The 23275-nt window shown below is 45.4% G+C and overlaps 1 protein-coding gene across 8 annotated transcripts in view; it reads left to right on the top strand.

Annotated features, from left to right (window-relative positions):
• The window catches only part of LOC140388010 (GRAM domain-containing protein 4-like), a 286335-nt gene that overhangs the window by 137797 nt on the left and 125263 nt on the right, over positions 1 to 23275 (top strand). For all 8 annotated transcript variants that reach the window (XM_072471476.1, XM_072471468.1, XM_072471469.1 and 5 more), the window contains one exon: positions 14861 to 14981. In XM_072471476.1, coding sequence (XP_072327577.1) covers positions 14861 to 14981 — 121 coding nt within the window. The remainder of the gene's footprint in view (positions 1 to 14860; positions 14982 to 23275) is intronic.

Raw genomic sequence — 23275 nt, 5'->3', positions numbered from 1 at the left:
AACTTCATATCAGGAACGATTGAGGACTCTGGGTCTGTACTCGTTGGAGTTTAGAAGGATGAGGGGGGATCATATTGAAACTTACAGGATACTGCGAGACCTGGATACAGTGACGTGGGGAGGATGTTTCCACTTGTAGGAAAAACTAGAACCAGAGGACACCATCTCGGACTAAACGGACGATCCTTTAAAACCGAGTTGAGGAGGAATTTTTTCAGCCAGAGGGTGGTGAATCTGTGGAACACTTTGCCACAGAAGGCTGTGGAGGCTAAATCACTGAGTGTCTTTAAGACAGAGATAGATAGGTTCTTGATTAATAAGGAGATCAGGAGTTATGGGGAGAAGGCAGGAGAATGGGGATGAGTAAATATCAGCCATGATTGAATGGCGGAGCAGACTCGATGGGCCGAGTGGCATAATTCTGCTCCTATGTCTTATGGTCTTATGTTATGAATCCAAATAAACCTGTTGGACTTTAACTTGGTGTTGTAAGAGTTCTTACTAAATGGGGTAGACTCAGAACAGATATAACAGCTGAAAGAAGAGCATCCATAAGGTGCTGTGGGCCACCAGCAAAGGCAGGATTACATTCGACCATGTGACCTCATGGCCTGGCCTATCAGTCACTCGCTCAATGTCAACAAGTCAGGGGATTAATGCTAATTAATGTAGGAAAGCATACTGGGAACAACACTAACCTGATGAAGCTACAATAACGGGCTACATACATGCTAAACAGAGGAAGCAGCATGCTATATATAGAGCTAGGTGATTTCACAACCATTGGATCAGAGCAAGTTCTACAGTGGACAATTATATAACAAAGAGAAGGAGGAGGATCTGCAAATATTCCCATCCTTAGTGATGGCAGAACCTAGTTCATCTTTTCAAGACAAAACTGAAGTGTTTGCAACTATCTTCAGCAGACGAGCCAAGTGGGTGATTCATATCTGCCTCCTCCTGAGGTTCCCATCAATTCTTCAGACAACTCTATTTGCTCCATATGAGATCAAGAAATGGCTGTAGGGCATTGGCTGCAGCAAAGGCCCTGGCCCTGGCAACCAGTTAAGCAAGGTGTTTTTTCTACTATGAGAACTGCCAACCTTTTAAGTGGCATTTTAAAAATAAACCTATTTATTTTTATGTTATCCAAAATATTTCCCTCTTCTAACTACAAATAAAACCATAGAATAGAATAGAATCATAGAATTCCTACTGTGCAGAAGGAGGCCATTTGTCGAGTGTGCACCAACCCGGAGAAAGAGCACCCAACCTAGGCCCACTCCCCCATCCTTCCCCCTAACCTAAGGGGCAATTTTAGCATGGCCAATCCACCGAACCTGCACATCTTTAGACTGTGGAAGGAAACCGGAGCATCCAGAGAAAACCCACGCAGACACTAGGCGAAAGTGCAAACTCCACACAGACTGTCACCCAAGGCTGGAATTGAACCCGGGTCCCCGGCGCAGTAAGGCAGCAGTGCTGCTAGCCATCGTGCTGCCTCCAAAATATACTTTAAGAATTGTGCTCTGAAGGAACCCCTTCCAGTGGTTGTCAAGAATCTGTAGGTATTCTGATCATTTTATTTGTATTCCAAGTCAGCTTCAGTCAACACATTATGTATAGGTTAATTTCATCTGTCCAGTCCGCTGGAATCCATCTTTGCATGGCAGCTTGGACAAGTCCCTAAGTCATTGACGGCACTCAGCGACTCTCCCCTGGTTTGGACCGCCTATCAAAGCAGTTTACCAGGATATGGCCACTTGCATGTTAACAACTACTTTTGGACACAGGTGAGAGATGGGTGCAGGTGCGGACCAATGTAGGTACAGGGTGACTCACTATAGTGCAGCGAGCCCGCCTGTGGGAGGCGCTACTCCTCCCTTACATCCCTTTGAATGTGTCATGTGAGAGTACCTTTGAGACATGGATGTTTTAAGCAATGTACCTTTAAGAAAACAGTGATGTCAGAGAGTGGGTGGAGCTGAGGTCAGGTCAGCCATTTTGCAGTTTAGTTTTGCAGTTTGAAAAGAGCTTGGGGAGTGTCTGTGTTTGCATTGAGCTGGATCTCTGCCATGAAAGACTATCTCTGGATCATTTGGGTGATTTAAACTCATAATAGTAAAGCCTTTAACCTGATGTGATTCTGTTTAAAGGTGTTAAGTCTCTTGGAAGTTTGAAGGAACATTTTGAGGAATTATTTACTGTTGCAATATTTTCTGAATTATCTTTGAAGTAAGGGGTGTTAAGAGATCCAATGTTTATTTAAGTTAAGTTGAGTTCATGGAATAAACATTGTTTTGTGTTTGAAAACCCACGTGTCCATAATTGTAATTCCACACCAAGGGAACAAGCCGTGTGCTAGGAAAAGCAACAAATACATTAAAGGGAAAGGTTGGTTGAACTCCATGATACATTTTGGGGTTCTGAAAACACCTCGCCCATATCAATTGGGGGCTCGAGGGGGACAAAAGTCTTATCTATTGGATTGGCTTTTGTGAACTGAAAGCCAGTGAAGGATTGTTGCTTTTCCGGTGTGGTATTTTAGTTTAAGTGGGGAGAGTGTTGTGAACAATGGCTCTTTCAGAGGCTCAGATGTTTTTGGCGGTTGAGAATGTCACACATAGTACTTTACGGACAGAAACGAAAAGCAGACTGTTAGATTTGGCAAGAACATTGCAGTTAACATTACCTGACAAAATGTGAAAAGATGAGGTAATTATGGCGGTGGTTAAGCATTTAAAGTTGCCTGAGATAGAGTTTGACTCATTGGAAATGGCAAAAATTCAGTTGCAAATTAAACCAATGGAACATGAGAAAGAATTAAAGCGGTTTGAATACGAGAGTGAGAGAGAGGAAAGAGAGAGAGAGGAAAGAGAAAGCGAGAGAGAGGAAAGAGAAAGCGAGAGAGAGGAAAGAGAAAAAGAGAGAGAGAGAGAGAGAGGAAAAAGAAAAGGAGTGAGAAGAAAGGGGAAAAGAAAGAATAGCCCGAGCAGAACAAAAAGAAAGAGAGATACAGATCAGGGAAAAAGATGAAGAGAGGGAGTTTGAACTTCAGAAAATGGCCATGAAACATGACAATCAGTTAAAATTGGCAGACATAAAGGGAAACGTACAGTCGGATGATAGTGATGAGGATAGTGAGAAAGAGCGTCATAGTCAAAGGCTTGGTGGGAATCTATTTAAATATGTCCAAGCATTGCCAAGGTTTGACGAGAAGGAAGTGGAAGCCTTTTTCATTTAATTTGAGAAGGTAGCTAAACAAATGAAATGGCCACAGGACATGTGGGTGTTACTGATTCAAACAAAGCTGGAAGGTAGGGCTAGTGAAGTGTTTGCATCACTACCAGAGGAGGTATCATAGATTATCATAGAATTTACAGTGCAGAAGGAGGCCACTCGGCCCATCGAGTCTGCACCGGCTCTTGGAAAGAGCACCCTACCCAAGGTCAACACCTCCACCCAACACTAAGGGCAATTATGGACACTAAGGGCAATTTATTATGGCCAATCCACCTAACCTGCACATCTTTGGACTGTGGGAGGAAACCGGAGCACCCGGAGGAAACCCACGCACACACGGGGAGGATGTGCAGACTCCGCACAGACAGTGACCCAAGCCGGAATCGAACCTGGGACCCTGGAGATGTGAAGCAATTGTGCTATCCACAATGCTACCGTGCTGCCCCAAGTATCTGGAACGTATGAGGAGGTGAAGAAATCCATCTTAAAAAAAATAATTTTTATTCAAATTTTCACAAAATATCAACAACAAAATATAGAAAGAAAAGAACAACCCCCCCCCCCCCCCCCCAATATACATAAATAATAAATTAACAGCCTTCAACAACACAGAGGCAAATATACACGTCCCCTCAAGGAAAACGAACCCCCGCCCCCCCGGGTTGCTGCTGCTGACCATCTTCTAACGTTCTGCCAGGAAGTCTAGGAACGGTTGCCACCGCCTGAAGAACCCTTGCACCAATCCCCTTAAGGCAAATTTCACCCTCTCCAATTTAATAAACCCCGCCATATCGTTGATCCAGGATTCCACGCTTGGGGGCCTCGCATCCTTCCACTGAAGAAGAATCCTTCGCCGGGCTACTGGGGACGCAAAGACCAGAATACCGGCCTCTTTCGCCTCCTGCACTCCTGGCTCCTCTGCCACCCCAAATATTGTGAGCCCCCAGCCCGGCTTGACCCTGGAACCTACCTACCTCGACACCGTCCTCGCTACACCCTTCCAAAAGTCCTTCAGCGCTGGGCACGCCCAGAACATGTGGGTGTGGTTTGCTGGGCTCCCTGAGCACCTAACACGCCTGTCCTCGCACCTAAAGAACCAGCTTATCCGTGCCCCGGTCATGTGAGCCCTATGCAGCACCTTAAATTGTATGAGGCTGAGCCTCGCGCAAGAGGAGGAAGAGTTCACTCTCCCCAGGGCATCCGCCCACGTCCCCTCGTTAATCTCCTCACCCAACTCCTCCTCCCATTTACCCTTTAGCTCCTCCACCGAGGCCTCCTGTTCCTCCTGAATCACCTGATACGTTGCCGAGATCCTCCCCTCTCCAACCCACACCCCCGACAGCACCCTGTCCTGGACCGTGCGTGGCGACAACAGTGGGAACTCCACCACCTGCCGCTGAACAAACGCCCTTACTTGCATATATCTGAAGGTGTTCCCCGGGGGGAGCACATACTTCTCCTCCAGCTCACCCAGGCTCGCGAACTTCCCATCCACAAACAAGTCCCCCAACCTTGTTATCCCTGCCCTGTGCCACCCCGAAAACCCTCCATCTATTCTCCCTGGGACAAACCGGTGGTTCTCCCATATTGGGGTCCACACCGAGGCCCCAACTTCCCCCCCCCCTTTGCCGCCTCCACTGCCCCCAGAGTTTGAGGGTAGCCGCCCCGACCGGGCTCGTGGTATACCTCATTGGAGAGAGCAGCAGCGGCGCCGTTGCCAGCGCCTCCAGACTCGTACCCTCACAAGACGCCGTCTCCAGCCTCTTCCATGCAGCCCCCTCCATCACCCACTTGTACACCATCGCTGCATTCGCGGCCCAGTAGTACCCACAGAGGTTGGGCAGTGCTAGGCCCCCCCCCCCCATCCCTACTCCGCTCCAGGAACACCCTTCTCACCCTCTGAGTCCCTCGCGCCCACACAAACCCCGTTATGCTCCTGTTGACCCGCCTAAAGAAGGCCTTCGGGATAAAAATGGGGAGGCACTGGAACAGGAACAAAAACCTTGGGAGCACCGTCATCTTAACTGACTGCACCCTACCCGCCAGGGACAGTGGCAACGCTGAACTCCTCCTCCATTTGCTCCACCAGCCTCGTGAAATTAAGTCTATGCAGGGCCCCCCAGCTCCTCGCCACCTGGACCCCCAAATACCTGAAGCTCCTCTCCGCCCTTTTTAGTGGGAGCTCGCCAATCCCCCTCTCCTGGTCCCCTGGGTGAACCACGAACAACTCGCTCTTCCCCATGTTGAGCTTGTACCCTGAGAAATCCCCGAACTCCCTGAGGATCCTCATTACCTCCGGCATTCCCCCCACCGAGTCTGCCACATATAGCAGCAAGTCGTCCGCATAGAGCGACACCCTATGCTCCTCCCCACCCCGCACCAACCCTCTCCAGTTCCTCGACTCCCTCAGTGCCATAGCCAGGGGTTCAATCACCAGTGTGAAGAGCAGGGGGGACAGGGGACACCCCTGCCTCGTCCCTCGATGCAACCGAAAGTACTCAGACCGCCTCTTGTTCGTGGCCACACTCGGGACCTCGTACAACAGCCTAACCCACCTGACGAACCCCTCTCCAAACCCGAACCTCTTCAGCACCTCCCACAAGTACCCCCACTCTACCCTATCGAAGGCCTTCTCAGCGCCCATCGCCACCACTATCTCCGCCTCCCCCTCCCTCGCCGGCATCATAATAATATTCAGGAGCCTCCGCACATTCGCGTTCACCAGCCTCCCCTTCACGAACCCTGTCTGGTCTTCGTGGATCACCTGCGGCACACAATCCTCAATTCTCGTGGCTAAGACCTTCGCCAGCACCTTGGCATCTACGTTTAACAACAAAATCGGCCTGTAAGACCCACACTGCAGGGGATCCTTATCCCGCTTCAGGATCAAGGAGATCAGTGCCCGGGATGTCGTCGGGGGCAAAGCCCCCCCCTCCCTTGCCTCATTGAAGGTCCTAACCAGCAACGGGCCCAACAGGTCCACATATTTCTTGTAGAATACGACCGGGAAACCGTCCGGCCCCGGTGCCTTCCCCGCCTGCATGCTCCCTATCCCATTGGCCAGCTCCTCCATCCCAATCGGGGCCCCCAATCCCGCCACCATTCCCTCCTCCACCTTCAGAAACCTCAATTGGTCCAGAAAGCGGCCCATCCCTCCCCCCTCCAGTGGGGGCTCGGACCGATACAGTTCCTCATAAAAGTGCCTGAAGACGCCATTGATGCCAATCCCACTCCGCACCATACTCCCTCCCCTATCCTTAACCCCCCCGATCTCCCTAGCTGCGCCCCGCTTCCGAAGCTGATGCGCCAGCATCTGACTTGCCTTTTCCCCATACTCATAAATAACCCCCTGGGCCTTTCTCCACTGCGCCTCTGCCTTCCTGGTGGTCAACAGGTCGAATTCGGCCTGGGGGCTATGTCTCTCCCTCAACAGCCCCTCCTCAGGCACCTCCGCATACCTCCTGTCTACCCTCACCATCTCCCCCACCAGCCTCTCCCTCTCCCTCTGCTCTTTCCTCTCCTTGTGGGCCCTAACGGAGATCAGCTCTCCCCGAACCACCGCCTTCAGTGCCTCCCAGACCATCCCCACTCGGACCTTGCCGTTATCGTTGGCTTCCAGATATCTCTCTATGCTTCCTCGGACCCGCTCACTCACCTCCTCGTCCGCCAACAGCCCCACCTCCAAGCGCCACAACGGGCGCTGGTCCCTCTCCTCCCCAGCTCTAGGTCTACCCAATGCGGGGCGTGATCCGAAATGGCTATCGCCGAGTACTCGGTATCCTCTACTCTCGCTATCAGCGCCCTGCTCATAATAAAAAAGTCAATCCGGAATAAGCCTTATGAACATGCAAGAAGAATGAAAATTCCCTAGCCCCCGGCCTTGCAAATCTCCAAGGGTTCACCCCTCCCATCTGGTCCATAAACCCCCTCAGCACTTTAGCCGCCGCCGGCTTCCTTCCCGTCCTAGACCTGGAGCGATCCAGTGCCGGATCCAACACCATGTTAAAGTCCCTCCCCATTATCAGGCACCCCACTTCCAAGCCTGGGATCCAACCCAACATGTGCCGCATAAAACCCGCATCGTCCCAGTTCGGGGCATACACAGTAACCAGTGCCACCCTCTCCCCTTGCAGCTTACCACTTACCATTTACGTACCTGCCGCCATTGTCTGTCACAATGCTCGACGTCTCGAACGACACCCTCTTTCCCACCAAGATTGCCACCCCCCCCCCCCCCCCCCCCCCCCCCGATTTTTGGCATCCAGCCCCGAATGAAACACCTGACCTACCCACCCCTTCCTCAATCTTACCTGGTCTGCCACCTTCAGGTGTGTCTCCTGGAGGATTAATTCAAAGATAACCCCCAAAGACTAAGTAATCATTTCAGCTGTCCTTTTAACATCCAAAAGACTTAACCAACCTTCAAACACGAGCACATTAGGTGACATTCAATATATATAGTAAGAAATGGTTCAACCGTGCTGCTGCTTTTGGTTACTTCAGCTACAGCCCCTTTTGTTTTCTTCATGCAGCTCACTGGAAACACACAGACACGCCCAAGCTGCTCTCTCAAACTGAAACTCAAAATGCAGAAGTATCGCTCAGCTCCCCCCACACTCTGACATCACTTCAGTAACATGAGCAGTTCCATTTCTTAAAGGTACATTTCTTCAACACCCATTTCTTAAAGGTACTCTCACATGACAGTACTTAAAGTACGGGCAATGCACTCACGCAGCACCCAATCAAGCATAAATATTTATTTTCTACATTAAGTTGATGCCTGTTCTATTAATATATGAATTATTAAGCATTTTCTATAACTTGTTATGAAATATTTGGCATGTATTAAATCTATTCAATGTTATTCCAGAATCATAGTATGTGAACATGCCTGACTTCAATTTTACGGCCCACTGAGATGAACAAGGGCCACTCATGTGGCCCACTCAGTAGCCTAGGTTTCCCATCACTGATGTAGACATTCTAACAGCAAGAACACGAAAGAGAAAGAATTGGACATGCAAATGTTAGAGGAAAATAATCAGCCAAAAAGAAGTGCAGATGTAGAAACACAACATTTTGAAGAGACCTTAGGAACTTGTAAATTAGGGCTGCTGAACATCTTCCACTTACTGTTGACAGACTAGAGTAATGCCCAGTGAGCTATGTTCTTTCCCCATTTCTGTCAAAACTCGATGTCCTCTCTCTCTACTAATGCGAGGGCATCTTCTCGCACTCTGCAGCTGAACACCATCCTTGATAATTAGTAGTTACTGTAACTACTTATAATTAGTAGTTGCATCCAATCAAGTTGTGTAACTTGTAGATTATCTTACTGTGTATCCTCAGTTTTTGAAATAGCAACTGAGAAGACTTAAATACATGATATACATGCTCAATGATGGTTGCACATCAGTGCAAAAGATCATTTGCAACACCTTCATCCAGAGTGTGCTAAATGGATGATCCATTTCTACTTTCTCCAGCATCACAGATGTCAGTCTTCAGCCAATTTGTTTCACTCCACAGGACATCAAGAAACTGTTGAAGGCATTGGCTACTGTAAAGGCTATGACTACATCCCGGCAGTAGTGCTGAGGACTTCTGCTCAAGAACTGGTAGTGCCCTTAGTCAAGCTATTCATGAAAGGAGGGAAACGGAAAGTAGGAAGCTACATGCCAGTTAGTTTAATATCTGTCATTTGGGAAATGCTAGAATCCATTATTAAAGCGGTAATAGCAGGAAATTTGGAAATTACAAATGCTATTGGGCAGATTTAACCTGGTTTTCTGAAAGAGAAATTCCATTTGAGAAATTTATTTGAGTTCTTTTGAGGATGAAAAAAGGTGCACTAATATGCAGTGTATTTGGATTTCCAGAAGGCATTTGATAAGGTGTCATTTAAAGGCTCCTGCATGTGGTATGAGGGGTGATACATTTGCATGGACAGTGGATTTGCTTACTAACATGAAAGTTGGGATAAATGGGTCATTTTAAGGACGACAAACTAACTAATGGGGTGCCCTAGGTATTAGTACTCGGGCTTCAATTATTTACAATCTATATTAATTACTTGGATGAAGAGATCAACTGTAGTGTAGCCAAATTTGCTGATTTTACAAAGATAGGTGGGAAAGTAAGTTGTGTGAGGAGGATGCAGAGCGACTACAAAAGGATATAGATTGGTTAAGTGAGAGGGCAAAGAATTGGCAGCAGGGATATAATGTGGGGAAATGTGAGGATGTCCACTTTGGCAGGAAGCATAGAAAAGAATAATATTATTAAATGGAGAGAAACTGCAGCACAATGATATCTGGACGTCCTTGCATGTGAATCGCAAAAGGTTAGCATGCAAGTACAGCAAATAACTAGGAAGGCAAATTAAATCTTAAACTTTAGTGCAAGGGAGTCGAGTATAAAGTAGGCAAGTCTTGCTACAGGGCATTGGTGAAATCGCACTGGAGTACAGTTTTGGCCTCCTTAGTTATAGGAGAATATGCGTGCATTGGAAGACGTTCAGAGAACGTTCACTAGGCTTATTCCTGAGATGAAGGTATTGTCTTGAAAGGTTGAGCAGGTTGGGCAAATACTTATGGATTCAGAAGAATTAGGTTATTTTATTGAAACATATAAGAATCTGAGGGGGGGCTTGACTGGACACATGCTGAGGGGATGTTTCTTTCCATGGGCGAATGTAGAGTTCGGTTCAAAATAAAGGGCTGGATTCTCTGACTTTGAGGCTATGTTCCCACGCCGGCGTGGGAACGGGGGCATTTTACGACAGAACAAATGGCGGAAAATGGGCACCGATCCTCCGTTTGGCTGGGGACTAGCATCAAGGCAGCATAAAGCACCTGGCTCTAGCTGCTCATATGCCCGGAGAATTGCCGGGTCCAAGGCCACGCATGCGCTCGGCGGCGGCCTGCAGCGGCTGCGCCGTGCACCATGGTGCCGGCTGCTCGTGGACCCGGCCTGCGAAATAGTGCCCCTCCTTTGGCCAGCGCGCGTGCCATGGACCACCTCCCAACAGTGCCCCAGCCCTTACAAAGTCGCCCCTACCCACAGATCGGCCCTCCCTCAACTGTGGCGACACCGAATTGAGTCCGCAGCCACCACGCCGAGTTTACGATGGATGAGATCATATGCGACCGACGCCGTCGGGAACTCGGCCGGTTGAGGACGGAACATCGGGGAGTGGGCCTCAGGCAATGTCCTGAGGATGTCGATACGGCACAAGGTGTTCTCTCCGAGTATGCCACTTTGGAGGGGGCGGAGCATTGCGAAAGCGCCGCCGCCACCGATTCGGTCGTGAACGGGGATTCTCCGGCTGATCGCCGAACACTATTCCGGTGTCGACGACTGGAGCATCCCGCCCCATGTGTCTCATTTAATATTGAAATTAGGAAGAATTTATTCTCTTACTGTCATTAGGCTTTGGAATTCTCTTCCACAGAAGGCTTGGTCAACGCTGAGTAGGAGACAGATTTTTGATCAACAAGGGAGTAAAGGTTTATGGAGGTAGGCAGGAACGACCACAATCAGAACAACTATGATCTTGAGGGGTGGAACAGACTGGAGAGGCTGAAAGGCTAACTCCTGCTCGCTGCTCCTATTTCTTACGATCTTCTGATATTAAAGTTGTTCTGGTACAGCTATAACACTCGTGCCTATCGACAATCAGGAAAATCTTCCAATATGTCCTGTCCACGAAAAGTAGGACAAATCAACTTGCTGGGAGTCACTATTTTTTATTTATTTTATAAATTTAGAGTACCCAATTAATTTTTTTTCCAATTAAGGGGCATGTTAGCATGATCAATTCACCTACCCGGCCCATCTTTTTGGGTTGTGGGGTGAAGCCCATGCAGGCACGGGGAAAATGTGCAAACTCCACACGGACAGTGACCCAGAGCCGGGATTGAACCTGGGACCTCGGCACCGTGAGGCAACAGGGCTAACCCACTGCGCCACCATGCTGCCCCTGGGAGTCACTACTGACCAGAAATTCAGCTGGACTAGTCAAGAACTCTACTTTTGCCTGGATGTATGCAGCTTTAAGAAGCTTTACACCATCCGGGACAATCCTGCTTGATGTCACACCCCACCCCAAAATGTTCTTGCTCTCCACCACTGCATAGTGCAGTAGAATGCATGATGTACAAGATGCATTGTAGGAACAGGCGCCTTAGACCGCATCTTCCAAAGCCGCCTACCATCTAGAAGGACAAGGGCAGCAGATACATGGGAACACCACCACTTGGAATTTCCTATCCTGGCTACTTACCATCCTAACTTGGAAATATATTACCGTTCCTTCAATGTTACTGGGTCCAAATCCTGGAACTCCCTCCCTAACAGCACCATGGGTTTGCCGACTCCACATGGACTGCAGCAGATGAAGAAGTCAGCTCACCACCACCTTCTCTAGGGCAATTGGGAATGACTAATAAATGCTGGCCTAGCCAGTGACACCCAAATCTTGAGAATTAATTTTTAAAAATCCAATCCGACCAATTACCACCCCATCAGTAAAGTGATGGATTTTGTTGCCGTTGCTATTAAACAGCAATACCCGACTAACTGGCACTCAGTTTGCCTTCAGTTGGTTTGAGCACTTGGCACCTGACCTCATTACAGCCTTGGACACAAAATTGGCAAGAAGAGCTGAACTCCGAGATGAGAGTAATTTCCTTGGCATCAGAGGAGCATTTGACCAACTGTGCAATCAAGGAACCCTAGCAAAATTTAAGTAAATGGGAGCCAGATGGAAAATTCTCCTCTGGTTGGAATCATACCTCGTACAAAGGAAGATGGCCATGGTTGTTGGAGACCAATCATCTTAGTCCCAGGCGATCTCTGCCGAAGTTCCTCTGAGTAGTATCCATTTTCAACTGCTCCATCAATGACCTTCCCTTCATCATAAAATGAGAAGCTGGGATGTTAGCTGATGACTGCATGGTGTTTAGTATGCATGGTGCATACTAAAATAGTCAGTGTCCATATACAGCAAGACCTGGACAATATTCAGGTTTTGGTTGATAAGTGGCAAGTAACATTCACACCTCTCATGTGCCAGGCAATGGCCACCTCCAATGACAGAATCTAGCAATCTTCGCATGATGTTCAATACATTACCATCCCTCAATCCCCCCACTACTCAATGTCTTGAAGGTTACCATTGACCAGAAACTGAACTGGACCAGCGATTATAAATACTGTGGCTACAGAGCAGTCCAGAGGCTGGGAATTCTGTGGCACGTAACTTCTCTCCTGTCTGCTCAAAATCTGTCCTGCATCTACAAGGCTCAAGTCAAGAGTGTGATGGAACATGCTGCACTTATCTAGATGAATGTAGTCCCGTAACACTAAAACTCAATACTATCCAGCTCAAGTAGTCCACTTGATTGGCACCTTATCCACCATCTTAAATATTCTCTCCCTCCATTGCCGACACAGAGGCAGCAGAGTGTAGCATATAAATGATGCACTGCAGCAACTAGTGAAGGCACTTCCTATTTTGCAGCCACCACCCCTTTGAAGGTCAAGGGCAGCAGATATATAGAAATGGCATCTGCAAGTTCCTCTCCAAGTCACACTCCACCTTGACTTGAAATGCATGACCATTCTTTAACAGCCACTGGATCAAAATTCTGGGGACAGCACCATGGGAGTGGCTGCACCAGAAATACCTCAGTGGTTCAAGGCAGTTAGGGTGGGTAACAAATGCTGTCCTTGTCCGAGATGTCGACATCCTGTGAAATAATTAAAATAAAAGGCTTTTGAAAAAGAAATCCATTGAAAGTAAAAGCCATGATTTTCAGACTAATGGGAAATGTTATATACGTACAAAACTGGTAAAACTTCCCAAATATCCCCAGTATAACAAAATGTAGCTGATTCAGTCACCGCTAATCACCTGCGCTGATAGCACTAAATAGCTTTATGTCCCGATTTGATATATTTATTGACTCTGCATTTGCAACCTACAGCAAATCTGCTACAGGTCATTTAGATTTCAACATGTCCTGCATCTTCTGTGCATTTTGTTCACCTAGTTGAACATCATATTTTCTACATTAAAATTTTACATCACACTTGGTTTTGCATATGCAAGTTCATAAAATTCTAAAAAGGTAACGTCACAGTTGAGTAGTTAGGGAAAATATCAATCTCACATGAGCAAACTGTGTAAGGATGCAGTGATAGAGGAGCCTTGGAGCTTGACCTTGTCCAACAGGCACTTGCTACTTGCTTGATGGGATCAGGGACTGTTTTACAGGTATCTCCAGGTAGGGGGGAGTGAAAAGGAATTTTCTAGTGATGGGGGATAGAAACTGTTCTGGAGGTAGGGCCACTACCACTGTGCCACAAAGCTCCTGAGTACAAGAGTAAGGAAACATTGCTACAATTGTGCAGGGCATTTTGGTCTCCTTATCAAAGGATTACTTTACATTGAGGCAATCGGGAGCAGGGATGTCTTGCTGCAATTATACAGGGCTTTGGTGAGACCACACCTGGAATATTGTGTCCAGTTTTAGTCTCCCTCTCTGAGGAAGGATGGTCTTGCTATCGCGGGAGTGCAATAGAAGGTTTACCAGACTGATTCCTGGCATAGTGGGACTGATGTATGAGGAAAGATTTGAGTTGGTTAGGATTATATTTGCTGGAGTTTAGAAGAATAAGAGATCTGCTAGAAACCTACAACATTCTAACTGGAGTAGACAGGATAGATCTAAGAAGGATGTGCCTGATGGCGGGGGAGTCCAGAACCAGAGATCACAGTCTAAGGATATGGGCACGGAGATTAGGAGAAGTATCTTCACCGCGAGTGGTGAGCCTGGTAAGCCTGTGAAATTCTCTACCACAGAAAGCAGTAGAGGCCAAAACCTTTCAAGAAGGAGCTGGATACAGCTCTTGGGGCTAAAGGGATCAAAGGATATGGGAGAAAGCATGAAAAGATTACGGAGTTGGATGATCAGCCATAATCCTATTGAATGGTGGAGGAAGCTTGAAGGGCCGAATGGCCTACTTCTGCTCCTAATTTCAACGTTTCTATTTTTCTCAGACCAGACTAATTTCTGGGATCAGGAGATAGCCTATAATGAGACATTGAGTAGAATGGGACTATAACCTCTGGAATTTGGAAGAATGAGGCTGATTTTATTGATAAAAATAAGACTGAGGTGATCTGACAGGATAAATGCAGGTTGATTATTTCCACTGGCTGGAATTTTGGAATTAGGGGACACACTCTCAGGATAAAGGACTGATCACTTAAATCTGAGATGAGGAAGAATTTATTCACTCAAAAGTATTGAGGCTCCTTGGAATTCTCTACTCCAGAGGGCTGTGGATACATGTCAGTTGAGTTCTGGATAAATTATCCAGCAAAAATATGGCGTATTGAACAATTACTTGGATCTTATTGATTCACTTGAGGGGAAATCAGCAGATTGAAGTAGCGTCTTGCATTAAGCCATCAGCAAAAGTTCGTTGGTTGCAGCATTCAGTCAGTTAAATCACAATCGCAAGTACTGTGCAGTTTTTGACTCTGATTCATGCAAATTGATTTTGGTAGATTTCTTTCCTGTAAGAATTTTCATTTTTGTTACAGGCAGGCCCAGGGGCACCGATTATGGCTTCAGGAATTCAAGATTTTAACAGGACAGAATCTGAACGACTGAATGAAATCAAGGGACATCTTGAAATAGCGCTGTTAGAAAAGCATTTTTTACGTAAGTAATTTGTAATGTTTTTCATTATATGATAGTGAAGTTGCTGTATATATAGTTACTGTACTTGCATTAGATCAAATTAACTACATGGAAGAAAACTGTTGGTATTCTATTTTAAAAGGCATTTAAACCAAATATATTGTCCCTAATATTTTCTGCAAACTTTTGAGAATTTTTTTTGCAGACTGTTTTACATATGAAACAGTGTGTTTTAGGCTGCTCCACTGCACCGTTATTTATGCAACAATTCTTAGTGCTGCTCTGCTTCTGCTTCTAGTTGCTTCATCCTGATAAAGTGCAGTTCATTTTCATATTATAAAATGAGGAATAGAATAGTTGATAGTTCAAGGTGTAAAGCAGAATAGTAAGGTCCTGGTATGACATTGCTTCTGTTACTCATGCTTTTTAGCTCTAAATCAACTATGTACTGCAGCCATTTTAGCATTTCACCACGTATTCTTGTTCTATATCATAGGTTTTCAAATTAAATCCCTCTGACTCTGATGGGGACCATAAGGACATCCCTTTGAGTCCATAATTGTAATTACATTTCTCTCTATCGTTTTTTACAGTTCTGGATTTGCTTGGCATAAATTTCTGGTTTTGAAGTCTATTTTTTTATTTTTTCTTACAATGGCAGCATTGTTGTCCTTTCGATAGCTGAGTCTGGCTTTGAGGGGTTAATGCTGCGGAGAATCCCAGAATAGTATCAACACTTACATTTAAGTCAGGAATGTCAATGTTTTCAGGGAGCTCTTTGTATGGAAAAATTTGGAAAAGATTGTTCTGTATACATTATGAGAATATTTTTCTCCATTCTTCCTTCTCCAAATGTTATAGATCACCTTGATGGATCTGAGCAGGCAAAATGTTGAGCAGCTGGAAATTCTATCATGGCATTACAGATCGGCTGTGCCATTTATGACCTCCTATTTCTGTGTTGAATATAGGCTGTTACCACCTGCATCATGCTATTCATTTTTCTGACCCTGCCATTCAAGATTATTTTAGATCAGATATAGATTAGGAGTATCAAATATTCTATTAATATGGCACTTTCACTTTTGTTTTTTTTATTCCTGTTCTGGCCTTGGGTATGACTACTTCCATAAATCACTGCAAACCTCCGGGACAGAAATAAAAAAGAAAGCTATGTACTGCAAGTCATTTGGAAACATCAAAGTTCAATCCTGCACTTCTCATGTGGCTATTGGAAAGATCATGTAACGTCATTAAAAGCAAAGTAAAAAGGTCCAAGTCAGAAGCTTATATTTGCATAGGTATCTGGGACAGTGCTCCTCTAGTCAGGATTAAAAATATGGGGGAGAAACCCCATGTTTGGGGCCAGTCAGACTTTGAACAAAATACTTCTTGGGACAGTCTTCCCTGAGAGTTGGAAGCTAAATTACATAGCCGTTTTTGCAGGCATCATTTGTCTAGAAAATAGGTTAATGCCAATTAAATTATTCACCCAGAAGGGATGAGGCATGTGGTTTATGTTATTTTCATTTTTGACAAATGAGACTAAGTGACTTATGTGGAATTTTCTTTAGTGTTTCTCTTTGTATATTTGACATTTGCAAATAAAATAAATTTGTGATGCTTATCTGGCCTGGTCTCACTAAATAAATATTTTTGATTTGCCTTTGGAAAGATTTGAAAAATGTATGTGAGGGCATGTGGGAGATGTAATATGAAAGATCAGATCACAAGGGGCTTTTGTTGCAGCCCCAGTTTACATTGGTCTATAATTAGACAGAGGACATGCTAAGCACTTTACTGATTATGAGTAAGCAACACCGTATACCTGAGAATATCTACAGTAAACCTGAAAGTTCTAATTCCCTCTGTTGAAGACATTACAATAACTGCCGATGATCATCTGCCAAAGGCATGAAATCTATGCAAGTTTTCAATCTTGATTCTAGGAGCCGAGGGACAGTGTCTCAGATACCTTTTCCATCAGGGAATTGTTAGTCAGTCTGTCAATCAAATTGACTACCCCCTTTTCAAAGAATACATTCTTAGCAAGCACCTGTGCAAGTCAATTTGTGTGGCATGGGAAGCCATTGGAGCTTAGATAATGGAGTGTGGGTCTTGATGCAGTTAGGGAAGGAGACAGATCATGATTTTAAAAAAATAATCTTTATTGTCACAAGTAGGCTTACATTAACACTGCAATGAAGTTACTGTGAAAATCCCCTAGTCGCCACATTCCGGCGGCTGTTCGGGTACACCATATTCAGAATGCCCAAATGATCGCATAGAGTCATAGATGTTTACAGCATGGAAACAGGCCCTTCGGCCCAGCTTGTCCATGCCGCCCAGTTTCTATCACTAAGCTAGTCCCACTTGCCCGCATTTGGCCCATATCCCTCTATACCCACCCTGCCCATGTTACTATCTAACTGTTTTTTAAAGGAAATAAATTGTACCCACCTCTACCACTGCCTCTGGCAGCTCGTTCCAGATGCTCACAGCCCTCTGTGAAAAGGTTTCCCCTCTGGTCTCTTTTATATCTCTCTCCCCTCAACTTAAACCTATGCCCTCTGGTTCTAGACTCCTCTACCTTTGGGAAAAGATGTTGACTGTTCTATCTACCTTATCGATGCTCCTCATTATTTTATAGACCTCTTCAAGCTCACCCCTAAGCCTCCTTCGCTCCAAGGAAAAACATCCCAGCCTCTCCTTATAATTAAGTCCTGGTAGCATCCTCGTAAATCTCTTCTGCACTCTTTCTAGTTTAACAATATCCTTCCGATAATAGGGTGACCAGAACTGAGCACAGCATCCCATGTGTGGTCTTACCAATGTCTTGTACAACTTCAACAAGACGTCCCAATCTATCAACATGTCTTTCGGGACTTGTGGGAGGAAACCGAAACACCCGGAGGAAACCCACGCAGACACTGGGAAAACGTGCAGACTCCGCACAGACAGTGACCCAGCAGGGAATTGAATGTGGCACCCTGGAGCTGGGCAGCATGATAGTGCAGTGGTTAGCACAGTTGCTTCACAGCTCCAGGGTCCCAGGTTCGATTCCTGGCTCGGAGCACTGTCTGTGCACCTTCTCCCTGTGTCTGCGTGGGTTTCCTCCGGGTGCTCCGGTTTCCTCCCACAGTCCAAAGCTTTGCGGGTTAGATAGATTGGCCATGATAAATTGCCCTTAGTGTCCCAAAAAAAAGGTTAGGTAGGGTTACTGGGTTCCGGGCATAGGGTGGAGGCGTGGGCTCAAGTAGGGTGTTCTTTCCAAGGGCTGATGCAGACTTAATGGGCCAAATGGCCTCCTTCTGCACTCTAAATTCTATGATTCTACCCACTACTACCGTGTTTTGACTTAGTTCTGAAGATATGGGACTGAGTTTTACAAACCACTGGTGGGTGTGTTTTTGGGAAGGGGGGGGCACATAAAATGGGGTACATGCCCACCTTTCCATCCTTGAAGTTCATCCCTCATAATATGGGGAGGGGTGGGGGTGGAGAGGGGTGGGGGTGGAGAAGCTGAAACAGGCAGCATGCCTGCCAAATTTAAATCAATAATTGAGGATCAATTATGCTTGCTATCATACTATTGACCCTGATAATGTGCTGCACACACCATAATATGTTTCGTGTGAGCAGCAGGGCAGGAGTAGGAAGCCTGATTTTTAACCTAGAATGGTTGAAAATGGGGGGAGGGCTCACTGTTTTGGGGGGCTGCCATTTGCTGATCGTAAGCTGCCGATTGCCTGAGACTGAACACCGCCTTCCTTCCTACCTGCTTCCTCTCTTAAACCCACCTCCACTGCCCCGTCCCACAATCCCCATAACCCTCCCAACCCAAGACCTCAGGCTTACCTGCTCTGGGGAATCTAGACCCTGGTTGCCACACCTCATCTGCAGCCCCAACCGTTGCCACTGACTCCTTAGTGCCAGGAATGAGGGAACTGCTGACCAATGAGATTGGCCGGCAGTCCCAGAGTGTGGGGCATTCGCCTCACCTCCTCAACCCTCAATAATGAGCCCCACAGCATTTCATTGCTGTTGGTCAGGTTGACATGAAGCATGACAACCCACGGCGACATGGTTTCTGGGGGGTGGCGGCACGTGACCTCTTCCCTCCTTCCCCACCACCCCCGAGCCTGGTTTATTCTGTCCATTAATCATGTGAGTTTCTTTGAATATTTGAATCATGCTTTGTTGTAAGCATTTGTGGGAACTTTAGTTTTTATATGCCAATGCTTAAGTAGTGAGGGGAAAATGACTGATATTTAGGATCATGAATGGTACAAGTGAAGCTTGACTCTTTATCTGCATTACTATATTTAAGCTTGTAGCCACAAATAGCTTTTCATTGACTTTGAACTGAAATTCTGATCTGTTATCAGAATTATGATTAGATGGGAGATTGCTATCTTCACCCTTTTACTTAATATGAGGGTTGAGTAGTAAATTTCATCCAAGTCAAAAGTCACTGTTTAAAGCTGTACCTGAGTTCCATTTAACACAAGGAATCATAATATATGTATCTATACCCATCTCAAAATGCTGCCTAAAATTAATCCTTCTATCATTATTGTTATAATCCTCGTTCTTGGTACGATTTGGTTAGGGACCAGTAATATTTTGTGCAAGTAGACAAAAGTTCAAATGTTTAAGGCACTTGCTAAGAGAATAAAGCCGCAAGATTTCACAGGTTTTGAACAAACAAAAATAATCTTTACAAGGTCAGAAAGTTAAAACCATTTACACTATCTGTCTTATACTCTAACATTCAGGGTTAATTTAAGGTAAATGTGAACTAACATAAAATGTGGTTGAACACCCCACATGCACAATAAATGGTAGATGCGATCAAGGCAGATTCCACAGATTTCTCAATGACTCCACCAAACATCAGTAAACACTGAGTCAACAAATCTTGTTTAAACTCTGTATCTCTCGCAAGGGATTCCAGTCTTCACCTTTAAGAATTCTGAGGCAAGATCCTCAATAAGCTGCAACGACTTGGATGGCCACAATGATGCCCACATCGTAGTGTTTCAATCTCATCTCCTGAGATGCTGTAGGAATCTTCCGTGCGGTTTAAGTGTAGTCTCGTATACACTTCAAAACCCAGTAGAATTTAAGTTACACTTCTCGGATGCGAAATAAAAATCTTTTATTGTGTCTATTGATTATAATTGAGAGACTGAGATCTTCTTGTGCTTGCAAATCAAATGTTCTCAATAAAGCCCTTGCCAGCAAAAGACTTTAAGAGAAATAATTGGCTTAATGGTTTACAACAGACTTAACTTTCAAAGTAATGGTCCTTGCTCAAAGCAAAACAGCTTGCGCAAAGTTCAAGAGTTAGAGTGAAAATATGAAATAAGTATAGCAAGTAGTCAGGTAAAAGGTATAGAGTGATCCAGGATGGAAAATGTCTGCCCGGACCTCTATGTTTAAAGAGAATGTTATCAGTCTGACTCCATCTGTCCCTACCCCTGCAATGTGCTGATTGGCTTGGATGGGTCTCAAATGCATTTGGTTGGATAGTTAGTTGTCAATCAACAATGTGCAACATTATCTCGTTCCGAACTTTTAAAATTAAGATAAATGTTGCATGTGGAATTCTTAAATGTGTGTTGGAATGCAAACTCTGCACTTACCATTAAACTGGTATGTGCTGAACTCTGCGATTCTGTTCATTTGAACAATGGCAGAGCTCATATGAACTGTAATGTCAATTTGACCTTCAGTATAATGTTGCATAAGCTTTAGCTAGCTTTTTTAGATGTTTCAAATTCTGTGCTTTGCCACTGCAAATTCTGCAAGCTGTGTATTTTTGTAATTGAAGTTATATGGGCTTTAGTATTTACATTAAAATGGCTAAATCAAAGATCCTTTTACCTATCAGAAATAGCCAGTTTCCTTCAGACGCTGTTCTCCTGGATTTCTGAAACTGCACCACAGCACCAACTCACAAGCAAAACTTCAATTCTTCAGGTGTGCCAAGTAGAATACTGCTCCAAAGGGGTACCTTTGCCCCAGTGACCTGCAGCATGGACACATCCCCTTCTCCTGAGCCCGCACTAATTGCCTGGGTTGCTCCTGAGCCCTCCTCAGCCAACTGCAGCCCCTTTTCTGCTTGGAGCCTTTTCTGTCCTCCAGCTCTTTTCCTTAACTGGGATCTTTCGCTGTCCCCTGCCTGGGACTCTTCTTGCCTATGGTGCTCGGCGTCCAGGTCACATGACCCAATTTTCACACTGTTCTCACTTTGCGAGGCACACTGGGCCAGTCTTTGGCCTGAAGAACTACAAATACTAGATTGTGCTTGCGCCACCAGCTCCCAGCCCACACATGCGCGAAGCTCCGAACGCCAAGTTCCCAGCTCCCTCCACAAGAAGATAAATTGAATCTCATTACAAGGTCACAAATGAAGAGATTAATCCATTTATTACTGTTTGTGGAACTTCTTAGACCGATTGCATATATACATATATAATAGGCTCTACAGTTGAAACCTAATTCACTGATTCAGTTGAAGATGCCTAAAATTGACATGATGTGTAGATACAAGTATAGTCTACCTGCTAGTTGAGCTTCTTTCAGGGAACTGTTTTGTCACGTTTATGCTTTGCAGATGTTTCAAACTAACCATTCGCTTCCTTCAGGCTGTATTGTTCCAGCTTGACGGCTAAGAAAGACTTCCACATTGGCAGAGCTGTGTTCAGTTTTCTCTTGATCTCAAGCAGACTAATTTTCCCTCTTCACGATGAAGTACTTGTGATATTACACATGGTGTATAGCATACATTTCAGTTGTAGAAATTATACTTGGAATAAAACGTATGCCCCACATAACTGTATTCTTGCCTGTTTCCCCAGTGGATTAATTTTGACATGACTTGCAGATTTTAGCTCTTTTGAGTTTGCTCTCCAGTGGCTTCAGCTTTTGCAGGGAGACAAATGCCCAAATCACCTAACAAGCACATCTTTCGTGACCTGTGGGAGGAAACCAGAGCACCCGGAGGAAACCCACAGGGACAACGTACAGGCTCAGCACAGACGATGACCCAAGCCGGGATTCGAACCAAGGTTCCTGGCGCTGTGAAGCAACAGTGCTAACCACTGTGCTACCGTGCCACCCCCACTTTATGGCTGGTTTAGCTCAGTGGGATAGACAGCTGGTTTGTGATGCAGAACAAGGCCAGCAGCACGGGTTCAATTCCTGTACCAGCTTACGCAAACAGGTGCTGGAATGTGGTGACTAGGGGCTTTTCACAGCAACTTCATGCCTGTGACAATAAAGGGTTATCATTATTATTAGGCTGATAACCCGGATAAAGCATTAACTTGTGAGGAAAAGTTTTGCGGTTCGGCTTTTATTCATTGGAGCTTGGAAGAATGAAAATGAAATGAAAAATGAGAGGTGATATTACTGAAATATACAAGATTCTGAAGGTGCTTAACCAGGTAGATGTTAGGATGTTTCCTCTTCTGGGGAAATCCAGAATTAGTGAACAGAGGTTAAAATAAAGAGTCTCCCATTTAAGACTGAGACAAAGAGGAATTCCTCCTTTCAGAGGGTCATTATTTTTTAGAGTTCTCTTCCACAAAGAGCAGGGGAGGCTGGGCCATTGTATATATTCAAAGCTGGGTTGGATGGATTTTTGACCAACGGGCGGGTTGAGGGTTACAGGGGACAGACAGTTGGATCAGCCAAGATCTTATTGAATGGTGCAGCAAATTCAGTGGACTAAATGGTCAACCCCTGCTCCTATTTCATATGATCTTATGAACAGTTTTTATTCTTAGGATCTTTATTAAATGCATTCTAGAAGGAGAGAGTCAGAGGAAAATTGATCCAGCTTTATTTATAGGCACTGAAGTTTCATAGATTTTTGAATAAAGCTGCAATGGTTTCGCCTGTGTCATTTATCTTTACTTTTGCTGACTTGCAATGGAATCATTTTGAGCAATCAATTAACTAATTGGATTGGACAAATTGGGAGTTTTGTGCAGGTTTACCATTGCTCTGTTAAAAACCCAATTGCTTTGCAGCCCACAATATGGATTCTATAGGTCACAGCATCACTATTGCTCCCTTATTGCAAATCCACACAATGATCCCAACTAAGGGGCAGCAAGCTGGCACAGTGGTAGCACTGCTGCTGCACAACGCTGAGGACCTGGTTTCGATCCCGGGTCACTCTCCGTCTGCAGTTTATATGTTGTCTGCATGGGTCTCACCCCCACAATCCAAAGATGTGCAGAGTAGGTGGACTGGCCACACTAAATTGCCCCTTAATTGAAAAAAAGATAATTGGATACTCT

This window comes from Scyliorhinus torazame, chromosome 13 (assembly GCF_047496885.1).
Source record: "Scyliorhinus torazame isolate Kashiwa2021f chromosome 13, sScyTor2.1, whole genome shotgun sequence".
Classification (NCBI taxonomy): domain Eukaryota; kingdom Metazoa; phylum Chordata; class Chondrichthyes; order Carcharhiniformes; family Scyliorhinidae; genus Scyliorhinus; species Scyliorhinus torazame.
The sequence above is the reverse complement of the archived record's forward strand: the minus strand, read 5'-3'. Positions and strand labels throughout refer to the sequence as shown.